At 35.2% G+C, this 13,117-nt stretch overlaps 2 protein-coding genes across 3 annotated transcripts in view; one reads left to right on the top strand and one right to left on the bottom strand.

Annotated features, from left to right (window-relative positions):
• Nucleotides 1-13,117, bottom strand: part of LOC114326293 (melatonin receptor type 1A) — an 84,908-nt gene that overhangs the window by 9,070 nt on the left and 62,721 nt on the right. The window lies entirely within an intron of this gene.
• Nucleotides 1-13,117, top strand: part of LOC114326261 (structural maintenance of chromosomes protein 5) — a 40,805-nt gene that overhangs the window by 4,412 nt on the left and 23,276 nt on the right. Inside the window, exons 1-4 of one of the 2 annotated variants that reach the window (XM_050646163.1) lie at nucleotides 3,201-3,259; nucleotides 3,311-3,650; nucleotides 5,546-5,871; nucleotides 7,272-7,726. In XM_050646163.1, the coding sequence (XP_050502120.1) occupies nucleotides 3,378-3,650; nucleotides 5,546-5,871; nucleotides 7,272-7,726 (1,054 nt within the window). In that variant the 5' untranslated portion in view covers nucleotides 3,201-3,259; nucleotides 3,311-3,377. Of the gene's footprint in view, nucleotides 1-3,200; nucleotides 3,260-3,310; nucleotides 3,651-5,545; nucleotides 5,872-7,271; nucleotides 7,727-13,117 lie in introns of those variants that run through there. The other variant, XM_050646162.1, reaches the window with a different exon arrangement.

The following is a 13,117-nucleotide window of genomic DNA, read 5'->3' on the forward strand; positions in this document are numbered from 1 at the left end:
AAGATTTTATGTAAAATGTATCTTGCCGAGCCAATGCCTTGCCCATGCCGAGCACTTGCCTTGCATGCTAGTGAGAATTAGCCTTTAAAGTACGCGTACTTGCTGTAATACACGCGCGAAAAAGGTCGTCGAGCCATAAGTTTGCGTACTTACTCGCATGTGTCTCGAAAGCGAAATGGAGGAATTCGATACGTCGCTTGACACAGAGGAAAATCTAGATAGAGCCTCGGGACAATTTCAAAATGCCATAATAAAGGCATATGAATCAAGTTGTCCATTGAAACGTAAGACAACTAATAGAGATGTTCCCTGGTGGAACAAAGAGTTGGCTAAACTTAGAAAAAAAGTCAGACAACTCTTCAATAGGGCAAAACGTACAGGTAGCTGGGACCCCTACAGAAGTGCCCTTACTGAGTACAATAAAGAACTCAGGAAATCAAAGAGGAACTCCTGGAAGAAACTGTGCGAAGGGATAACGGAATTAGCCCCTGCACAACGACTCCAAAAGGTTCTTTCAAAAGATCATTCAAATGAAATCGGACTGATTAAAAAGGCGAATGGTGACTACACTGAGAGTCTAACGGAAACTATTAGAGAGCTTTTAAAGACTCATTTTCCTGGCTCTCAACAAGTACTAGAAGATGAACCGCAAAGCATCCAGCTGGCAGAGGCCCCAAAAGGCCTCAATAGATCCGGCAGACAGCTAGCGGAAAAAATCTTTACAAAAAACAAAATCGAATGGGCGGTTAAAAGCTTCAAACCTTTTAAATCCCCGAGCAAAGACGGAATTTTTCCTGCTTTACTTCAAAAAGGCTTTACGCAACTGCAGCCGCAACTACAGCGGCTTTTCATAGCAAGCCTTGTGCTGGGTCACATTCCAAAAACTTGGAGGGACGCAAAAGTGGTATTTATACCAAAGACGGGGAAACGTCCTACGGACGAACCAAAGTCTTATCGCCCTATATGCCTCACCTCTTTTCTCCTAAAAACAATGGAGAAACTAGTAGATTACCACATAAGAAGCGAAACTCTAATTAGGAAACCGCTTCACAAACATCAATTTGCATACCAGACAGGCAAATCCACTATAAATGCTCTAAATTCTCTTGTTGGAAACATTGAAAAGACAATAGTGGCAAAAGAAATAGCTCTTTACGCTTTCATTGACATAGAGGGAGCATTCGATAACACCTCATATGAATCTATAAAAAGAGCACTAGTAAAGAGGAGCATTGAAGCCTCACTAATACAATGGATTCAGTCCATGCTAAAAACCAGAATCATCACAGCTAGTATTGGGGGAGAGTCTGTAACTGTGACAGCAGTAAAGGGGTGCCCTCAAGGGGGAGTACTATCGCCCCTGCTGTGGTCTCTAGTTGTGGATGACCTCCTTACTAAGTTGCATGATTCTGGTTTTACAACTCAAGGCTACGCAGATGACCTAGTTGTTACAATTAGGGGCAAGCATGACCAGACTATATCTAGTCTCATGCAAATTGCTCTGAACGAAATCAAAAACTGGTGTTCGAAGGAGGGCTTAAATGTCAATCCTAGCAAAACGACTCTCATACCGTTCACAAGGAGACGTAAATACAATTTACAGGCTCCAGTTATGAATGGCATCACACTAGACTATTCCAGAGAAGTAAAATATCTGGGGGTAACCCTAGATCAAAAACTCACCTGGAATAGTCATATTGAAAAAATCTTATCCAGAGCGTTGGTGGCAAGTTGGACCTGCCGCAAGACATTTGGAAAGACTTGGGGCCTAAAACCGAAAATGACTCTCTGGACATATAAAACGATTATTAGGCCGATGGTCACATATGCATCACTCGTATGGTGGCCAAAAACACAACAAACAACAGCTAATGCCAAGCTGCAAAAAGTGCAGCGGCTAGCTTGTCTGGGAATCACAGGCGCAATGTCAACATGCCCCACGGCAGCCTTAGAGGCGATGCTGAACCTTCCTCCCCTGCAGTTCTGCATAAGAAGGGAGGCAGTAGCCACCGCCTTAAAGCTGCGACAGACACAAATAATGAAACCTGGCGATCTACAGGGCCATCTTAAAATCCTGGAAGAAATTCCTTTGAATTCTAAGGATAAGCCGACAGACGTCATGCCAGTCAAATTCGATTTTGAAACACCATTTGAAGTGGTCATAAAAAACCACCAAATGAATGAAACAGTTGAACCGAAACTGGAGGAAGGTTCACTCGCATGGTATACGGATGGATCTAAGATAGATGAAAGGGCAGGAGTGGGAGTTACTGGGCCGAATTTCAGCCTATCCAAATCTCTTGGAAACGCCCCAACTATCTTTCAGGCAGAAATACATGCCATACAGATTAGTGCCCAAGAATGTCTCAACCGAGACACTCGTAGGGCAAAAGTCTTCATTTTATCAGACAGCCAAGCTGCCTTAAAGGCTCTAAAGTCATTTACTTGTGAGTCAAAGTTGGTTTGGGAATGTAAACAATCCCTTAAGAAGCTGGCGGAACGCAACAAAGTAACTTTGATGTGGGTGCCAGGTCACAAGGGAATTGCAGGAAATGAGGAAGCTGATAGCCTCGCAAAAGAAGGGGCCAACACCCCATTCCAAGGTCCAGAACCCTTCTGTGGACTACCAAAAAGCCACATCAGAGAGGAACTCCGGACCTGGGAACTCAATCAACTAAAATTATACTGGTCCAACACACCAGGACAAAGGCAAGCAAAAAGGCTCATAAAGGTGTCGCCTAGTGCAACACACCGCCTTCTCGAAATGAGTAAAAAAGATATAAAAATGGTCACTGGCCTTCTCACTGGGCACTGCCCTCTGAGATATCATCTCAAAAAAATGGGCAAATCCGATAGTGAGAACTGTCGTTTCTGTGACAATGAAAAAGAAACGGCAGAACACATCCTATGCAATTGCGTAGCGTTGTTCTGCAAACGACTAAAATTCCTAGAAGAGGTCACCCTAACGCCCTCTGACATAGGAAACAAGTCACCTAGGTAGGATGCTAATCAATTTCATCAGAAGTATTGGCATCCTAGAGTTTAACTAGATTAAGGTATGCACAAAAGATCTCGAAGTGCTGAGAGGCTCCATAGCCTTAACGACCTCACATAATCTAATCTAATCTAATCTACTCGCATGTGTATCACCCCTTTTATATATTCGTTCTGTGATTTTGGCGGTTGTATTTTGTATTATGTCAAAGTCAAAACATTCTTTCATGTTTAAGGTTATGTCAGTTCTAGTTTACATTTAAATGTAAATACATCTTTTAGTGCTTTATTTCAATACTGTGATTTATTATTTTAGATATCATCAATATTTGCATACAATATTAATTTGTAAGTTATTTATTTACCAATAAACAAAATTCAAGATGTATCAGCCCGGATCAATTAGAAAAATCGAAGTAACGAACTTTGTAACTTACTCCCATGTAGAATTTTATCCAGGACCAAACTTAAACATGATAATAGGACCCAATGGTACTGGAAAATCTACCATGGTAGCGGCTATCATTCTAGGTCTTGGTGGAAACCCCAAAGTTGTTGGAAGAGGAACAAAGGTTTCAGAGTATGTGAAACACAATTGTGAACATGCTGTTATAAATACCTATCTTCAAGACAAAGAAGATAATAAGTTTATTAAAGTAAGTAACATGCTATGTATTATTTCATCCATAACAGCTCAAAATATTGAATTTTACAGGAGAGTGCAAACAAAATATTTGCTTTGATTGTTTCCTAATATAGTTTTTCTATTCTCATACTATAATATCAATTATGATTTCACTACCTGTATCATAATGAACTTCATTATGATACAGATTTTCATTACGATACAGATTTTTAACCAATAGAATTGCGATACATGATTTGCTGTGAAGGTGGCACACGCACAGTGACCAATGGCGAGTCAAATACATACGCTTTAACAGTTCTCAATATGTTAACAAACTGACAAACTACTTAATAGGGCTTTTCATCGATTGTCATTTGTTTCGAGCTCCTGTCATATGTTGTATAATCTGTGTATAATATTAATATACACGGATTATACGACAAGTGACAGAAGCTCGAAACAAATGACTGTGAATGAAAAGCCCTATTTGTGTGCGTTACAAAATTATTTAATAAATTTGAATATATTTTTTGTTGTGAATGATCGTACAAAAAATCGTGTATACAACTTGCATTTAATTATCATTATGAAGCTCGTACTCTATACGAAATTCGCCGCTAGGCGGCTCCTTTTGTATCCCTCATACTCGCTTCATAATGACGATCATTAAATGCTCATTGCATAATATACTATTTTATTTCAGTTATCAATATTTTGTCAATTTTTTTCATCAGTTTTCTTATTAATATTTTATCTGTTACAACTGGGCTACAGTGAGATAGAAAAAATATTTGTTAAGAGAAACCATATAATGATTATAAAGGTTATATATAAAAGAAACCAACTAAAAACAACATTTCGATTCCTAAATAATACAGTTTCCTCCAAAAATTTTAATTTACGAAACTTTTTCCTGAAAGAAACTTTAAAACACATTGGTTTTATTTGCTAGCTTTTTAAATTAATACTTCTTTTAATATGTTTTTCACACCACCTTTCACACCAACCCTTGTCACAAGTTCGAATGATACTGTTTTTACTAAACCATGAGCTTAAATTTTTAATTGTGGCATACTTATTGGTTCTCTCCATCTACTGAGGTTGTGATTACAGTTTTCTGAGGAAAACGATGATGCATAATGCATTTTGTTGGCGAGATAAACACAGAAATGTAATTTTTTCAAGGATTATGTAACGCAAGTTGGGGGGAGAGGGTCAAAATCTTCAAAAATTGCGTTACGTAATACTTGAACGTCCCCTTACCTATCTTTTAAACAGAATGTGTGATATTTCATCCTATCTGAATTTATTTCTTCTTCTTAGTTCAGATGAAATACGTTAATCTCTGGCACCCTCGCTGGTTAATCTTTTTCAGCACTAATTATTTCATAATTGAATGCTATGCTGGAATAATGGTGTAACCGCCAATAGTTTCAGATGTGGGTTTTCCATGGAACAACGTTCTATATGCACAAAATAATGTACTGCCGACTGTAAGAATATTATGAGACTGTACTTTATGCATTCTATAGTCTATCATATTATGCTTATAAAGATTCCTTTTTTCAAAATGGTCAATTAACATGTTTAATCTATGTAATGTAATGTAATGTAATGTAATCTAACATTGTAAACTATGTAATGTAATGTCAAATAATATGTTTATAACGATCATTTCCACCTGCACTAGTTTCATCTCTTTTTGTTTCCCAATATGTTATGTTTTCCATCTTTGCGCTATTTTGCCGGTTATTAGTGCGCTCATCACTGTATATAGTAATTTCTTAAGTTTTGCGGGTGGCCCATTTTCTATGACGCGAAGTTTATGTTAATGAGTCTCATTTTTATCATATGTATGTTAGCCTCGACAGTTCTGCTTTATATTCATCCTGTGGCTTATAACTACATTTAGTAAAATTTTAGGTGACTAGAGAGTTTGATCTTCATGATAGAACCACATGGAAAATTAATAACAGAAAAGTTAAACTAAATGACGTTTTGGAATGTATTAAGCCTTTCAATATTCAAGTTGACAATCTGTGCCAGTTTCTTCCTCAAGATAGAGTACAGGATTTTGCAAAATTGAACAAGCAGGAGCTCTTAAGAGAAACACAGAAGGCCTTGTGTCGATTTGATTTAATTGAAAAACAAGACTTGTTAGTACAAAATAGGGAACACCATAAGCAGTTACATAATAGCATAGCCAAATCTCAACAAAAACTTCAAGAGTCTGTTGACTTAAATGTTAGGTGAGTCGTTACTACTACTATCTTTACTTTACTACTTTTGCAAGTAGTTTATGTGCCATCTTTATCATTTTGGTTGACCAGACCATTTAACCTATGTTTTCTCATTTTGGCATCAATTGGTGCCATTCATAAACTTCCCCTAATATACTCATTCCTAATTTTATCCTTTTTTGTTAGTCCGCTCATCCATCTAAGCATTCTCATTTCCTCCACATGCATTGGATGTTCCTCTATCTTTTTAACTATCCAACATTCAGTTTCGTACATCATAGCTGGTCGTATGGCTGTTCTATAGAATTTTCCCTTCAGCTTCATTGGAATTTTTCTGTTATACACAACACACCACTCGCTTCCTTCCAGTTCACCCATCTAACCCTAATTCTATTGCATGCATCTCCATGTATTTCCCCATTACTCTGTAATACTGATCCTACATCAGGTATTTAAAACTCTCACTTTTCACAATCATTTCACCATCCAAAGATATTATTTTTTCTGTAGTTACTCCATATTTAAAAGAATATTCCAAATACTCTGTCTTTGTCCTACTGATTTTTAAACCTTTTTCCTCAAGAGCTTGTCTCTACAGTTTTTGTTCTAAGTCGCCTTTCACTATTTCCCACCAACACCACATCATCAGCATACATTAAGCATCAGGGGATGTTACCCTGTAGTTCCTCTGTTATCTGATCTAAAACTAATGAGAATAAGTAAGGACTAAGCACCTAGCCTTGGTGCAATTCTACTTTCACATGAAATTTATCAGTCTCCTCCACACCTGTCCTAACACTAGTTGTTCCTCCCTCATACGCATATCTCACAATCTTTACATATTCACTGGGACCTCCTTTCTTTATTTAGTGCCCACCACAGAATCTCTCGAGGAACTCTATCATACTATGCTTTCTCAAGATAAATGAATACCATATGAGCGTTTGCTTATTTATTTGTGTATTTTTCCATCAATTGCCTTATAATGAAAATTGCATATTTATGTGGTTGATCTGCCCTGCATAAAGCCAAATTGATTATCAGATATTTTGGTTTCTTCATGTATCATGTCTATCAATTCATCTATATCAATTACTCTTTCTCATATTTTCATGGTGTGACTAATTAGTTTTATGACCCTGCACTTTGTGCTTGTAGTTTGTACTTTTAACAATTCTTTTACTCAGTACCGGCGCTAGGGTATCAGGCGCCCGCCTGCAATGCAAGCATAGGCGCCCTTCAGTTTCTTTTAAATTAATATTTTGTATCACACCAGCAGAAAAAAGCTCATTTTGGCGACCCCAAACAGGGGCGCCCGCCTGCAGTGCATCCTTTGCAGGCCCGTTATCGCCGGCCCTGTTTACTTACCTATCAGATATTCTTATAATTATTTTTTATATCATTCTTAGGTTAGAAGGAAGAGTACAAAGTTTCAACAAAAAGAAAGAATATACAGAAAAGATCCAACATATAGAAAGGAAGATAGCGTGGAGAACATACGAAGAAAAGAGGGGTGAACTTGATGAAATAAAAAAAGACAAAAATAAAGCTCAAGAAGTGTATGACAAATACAAGACCAGCATGAAACCCATTGAGAAAGAGATAACATCCAAAAAGAAAGAAATCTCGGATATACAACAAGAGAACAGTAAAACAACAAAAGCTTTACGAAACGTGGAGGCATCTATAGATACTAATTTGGAAAAAATTGATGGTATAAATGGATCAGTGAGGAAACTTAACGATGAACTACTGTCCAAGTTGGCCGAAATTGAGCAGTGGAATGAAGAGATTAAAAATGCTTCGAATAAATTAGAGGACATGAAGAAATTGCAAAAAGAAGCATCGGCTAAATCCAGTGAAAGTAAGTACAATAATTTAGTTGTTTTATCTATCTATACTCTTTACTCAGATTTGAGTACTAAAAAGTTTCTTTCTGTTCTTTTCCTGGACGAATCAAAACGGAATGTGACTGCATATAGTGGATTCCTTTTTGTTTTCTGTATTCGTCGTCTGCTGTCTTATAAATTGTAAAAGTCGCAGATTAAGGATGTACCAGAAAGAATTTCCAACAAGAAAAGTTTCAGATTTAAATAATTATTTACCATTTTAATTTTTATTATGATGGTGGATTCTGTATCTGAGACTTTTCAGTTCATTTAAGAGATGTCACTGAATTGCGTCCCAATGTGGATTTCAAATGATGTTTGAAATTTATTTATTATTTATTGACGGACCGAAGTCCATTGGTACATAATACAATTAAAATGTCACAAAAACTAGAAAAACAATTCAAAATAAGATCTAGTACAAAATTGGTAAATACATAGTAAACAATAATAAAATTACTTGCTCTCATTTAACAATTGAGAGCTAGTCCTATAATATAAAGTAATAAAATCTAAATATCTAAAACACTTTGCAATTGACAAATACAACTTATCTTAAAACGAAGACAATAACAGTAATTGACAAATCAGTCCTGAAATTAAAAACATTAAGTTCAATATAAATGTAATTGTGTGGAAAACTGTGAAATTGTGTGTTTGCTAATTTAATAGTTTTACAGAGATAGGAACTTGAACCATAGTTTGTACGGTTAATGACTTCGTGGAAGGTGGTCACAGAACGGGTGGTTTTTGAAGGTACACGTAGACCAATTTTATTTAAAAGCACACAGTAGCGATCAACAGGTAGCAACAAACGCGGTCCAAGATTGCGAAAGTTCTGCATCTCTCAAAAGTGAGGCAACAGTGCGTCGGTAATTCGACACTGACAGTGAAGTTTATACTATCAAAAAGAATAAATTTTATACACATAGGCGTGAAATGTTGCCAAGTCAGTGACATTCGATTTCTTGTTATAAAAAATCGATTTTTAGTAGTTTCAATGTGACACAAAATCTAGGCACAGGATAAAAAAGTTTATTTGAAGAAAGTGTATTCTTTTGTCTTTCTTAATGGCGGTACAAGCTCCTTTTTTTAATATTTTATTTAGTTCTAGAGTAATTTCCACATACTAACATATTTCTGAAATTGGGCTCTGTGGCATAGAGCCGCAATCTTGGAACGCGTTTGTTGCTACCTGTTGATCGCTACTGTTTGCTCTTAAGAGTGAGATACAGAATTTATGACCATGAATTAAGTTATATAAGAAGCAAAGATCTTTATGTTGACGACGACTCTGTAATGAGTCAAGTCGAATAATTTGCAGTAAAGACTCATAACTTTGACCAGTGAAATGCATCTTATAAGCATAATAACGCAAGAATTTATGCTGAACTTGTTCGATTTTATTAATGTGACAATTATATTGAGGTGACCAAACACATGATGCATAATCTAAATGTGGTCTAACCAAAGAACAATAAAGAAGTTTTAAAAAACGACCAGTCGTAAAGTCATAGCTACATCTTTTAACAAAGCCAAGCATCTTTAATGACTTAAAAACCATGTTATTAATGTGTAGGTTGAAATTCAAGTTAGTGTCAAGAATAACACCCAGATCTATAACTGAGTCAACGAATTGTAACCTAGTGTCCCGTATATAGTAAGAATTATTCCCAGTTTCTCAGTCGAGTAAAAGTTATATCATGGCATTTGTTTGCATTTAAGTCCATGCCATTAAGTGAGCACCATTCCACAAGATTATCAAGATCTGGTTGCAAATTGTAGCGATCCAAATCAGAGGTAATTATGTGAAATAATTTAAGGTCATCAGCAAATAGAAGAAATTGAGCAAAATTGAAACTTTTATTTATGTCATTTATAAATAAATGAAAAAAGATAGGTCGTAAGTGGTAGCCTTGAGGCACCCCCGATTTAACTATAATTTCATTAGAGAAATAATTCTTAATACGAACTATCTGCCTTCTTTCTAATAGATAATTTCAAATCCAACTAAGCAGAGGATCAGAGAAACCTAACTGTTCGATCTTATGTAACAATAACATATGGTTGACCCTATCAAATGCCTTGGAAAAATCTGTATAAATCGCATCTACCTGTTGTTTGCTTTTCAATGCTTCATTTAAGAAGGAGGTATAATTTAACAAGTTCATTTCAGTTGATCTCCCCATAACAAAACCGTACTGTTGTTCAATTATTATGTTTTGTATAGTAGGCTTAATTTTGTCACATAAACTCTCGAATAGTTTAGGTATAGTATTAAGGATACTAATTTAGGTATGTAGCTTTGAACCCTGCTTCTATCGCCATTCTTGAATATCAGTGATATAACACTAACTTTCCAAACGGAAGGGAATTCACTCGTTTGTAATGATTTTTGAAAAATAAAGAATAAGGGACGAGCAAGATTAAAACTACAGTATTTCAGTAACTTGGGTGGGATTCCATCAGTCCCTGGACCCTTATGTATGTTTAACTGAGATAATTTGGTATATACCTCTGAAATAGATAAGTCACAACCAGCAATGTTGAAACTAGTGTTAGCCCTTGCACTATTTGGAATAGGACATTCGTCCTCACTATATACTGCAGCAAAGTACTGAGCAAACATCTTGGCTATGGTAGGACCATCGGAACTGGTTTGGCCATTATGGTTTAAAGTGTTCGGAATGCTACTATTTACCTTAAATAGATGGCTAGTTTTCGCTTCAGAGGTGTGCACACTAGCTCTGCTGAGGAAGCCTATAAGGCAGAAACAGCTGTCTAGGGATTGTGCATCCCTCTGAATCGAAAGCAAGCAAAAACCATCTTTTACTTTAGTTTTCGTACAGTTTGCAATGGTTCTCAGTAATTCCATGGACATAGTTACATGTACAATAATTAACTGACAAACCTGGAAAACACCTTTTATTTTGAGAAAAATCCCAGTAATTTTGTGCGCGTGTACCTTAATTCATTTTTACTTATGAATACCAGCATATCGTCCCTACCATTTCCAACTATCGAATATGAAAAATCGGGTTTTTTAGATTCGATACCTTGCCCTCGCATTATTGGGACCGTGCAAGTTCGGCAAAGCGACCTCTATTTCTACGCTCTGTACTTTTATTCGCACTTTTAATTATATTGGCCAATTATATTAGTCCTGGTTGCTGGATAATTGTCAAGGCCATAGTCCAAAAAAATAATAAGAAGAAAAAATAAGATGCAGGTTATGTTATGCAAACGTAAACAATTGTATGTAGTAAATAAAATTAATTATTCAAATGCAGTACTGCAAGCAAAATACAATTAATTAAATTTACCTTTATATAATAATTGCATATCATATCAATATTGTGGAGCAATATATAATTTTTCTGCTTCAATGACAGAAGGTATGAAATATACGTCAATTTGATAATTTCAATTGACAATATGAATTATTTAAGATAGTTGCAAAATTTCTCCGCGACTCGCGCACGGTCGTTTCTCGTTTCCCTTCCAAGTACTTGCACACCGCGAATACGTGATACATCTTGTGGCAAATTCTCGTTATTGTAGCTTGATTAGGAGCGCTGGAAATATTCTGTTTAAACCATCGAATATGAACATTTTTTCATTTGGTTGACTGCAAACTGACGAAAATGGTTATATTCGATACTTTTGTATAAATATAACTAAAGGTATATTTGTACAACGCTAAATGTCGAATGTGTCACATTCGTGAGTTTGTGTTGTAATTTATTTAACAGTTATTCAATTATAATCTGTAAACTGTCGAAAATGCTAACTGCTGAGAAGAATTAAATGCACGTGTTTACAATTAGTGCGAATTTTGTTTCAGTATCGCTTCCAAGAAATTCTTGTGAGGCAGTTTATGATTTCATTTTAATGGATTTTCATTATTTGCTTATACAGTTATTCGCTAGTATACATTCGCTACTTAAAAAAAAGATAAGCAGTTCAAATTTGTTATCAATCTAACAAGAATTAAACACAAGCGGTGTAACTGTGTATAATTTTACATGCATCTGATCTGCGACGGAACTGACGTCACATACTGTTTACAATTTCTGACGTGAAGTTGGCGTTGACAGGTGTTTTTGTGGTTAATAAATAATAAATATTTTATTTGGTGACATATTTTAATGTAAAATACATTGTAAAACAGGTAACATTATACAGGGTGTAACGAAAATGCAGGTCATAAATTTAATCGCATATTTTGGGACCAAAAATAGTTTGATTGAACCTAACTTACCTTAGTACAAATGTGCATATAAAAAAAGTTACAACCCTTTGAAGTTACAAAATGAAAATAGATTTTTTCCAATATATCGAAAACTATTAAAGATTTTTTATTGAAAATGGACGTATGGCATTCTTATGACAGTAGCATCTTAACAAAAAATTATAGTGAAATTTGGACACCCTATAAAAATTTTATGGGGGTTTAGTTCCTTTAAACCCCCCCAAACTTTTGTGTACGTTCCAATTAAATTATTATTGTAGTACCATTACTTAAACACAATATTTTTAAAACTTTTTTGGCTCTTAGTACTTTTTCGAAAATTCAGTTTTTATCGAGATATTTTGAATATTTGTCAAATCCACCACATATTTGTATATGGTTAAGTACGATTATGGAGACTTGGTAATAATATGCAAATTTATGTATGATTTACATTTTTAGGTATATTTTGAACCGTATTAAAAAAGAAGCCATATCTCGATAAAAGTTGCGTTCTCGAAAAAATACAAAGAGGCAAAAAAGTTTTAAAAACATTTTGTTTAACTAATGGTATCCCAGTAATAGTTTAATTGAAGCGTACACAAACATTTGGGGGGCTTAAAGGAACAAAACCCCCATAAAATTTTTATGTAAACATATTAAAAAAGAAGCTACAACTCTATAAATAATGCCTTATCGAAAAAATACTAAGAGCCGAAAAAGTTTTAAAAATATTGAATTTAACTAATGGTACCACAATAATAATTTAATTGGAACGTACAGAAAAGTTTGGGGGGGTTTAAGGGAACAAAACCCCCATAAAATTTTTATGGGAAGCACAAATTTCACTATAATTTTTCTTTAAGGTGCTCCTGCCATAAGAATGCCACATATCCATTTTCAATAAAAAAATCTCTAATAGTTTTCGATATATTCGAAAAAATCGATTTTCATTTTGTAACTTCAAAGGGCTATAACTTTTTTTATGTGCATATTTGTACTAAGGTAAGTTAGGTTCATTCAAACTATTTTTGGTCCCAGAATATGTGACTTAATTTATGACCTGTATTTTTGTTACACCCTGTATATTAAGGAAATATTAAGTCAATAATTTAATGCATTCCTGTTGGTAAAT

Source organism: Diabrotica virgifera, chromosome 3, assembly GCF_917563875.1.
Source record: "Diabrotica virgifera virgifera chromosome 3, PGI_DIABVI_V3a".
Lineage (NCBI taxonomy): Eukaryota > Metazoa > Arthropoda > Insecta > Coleoptera > Chrysomelidae > Diabrotica > Diabrotica virgifera.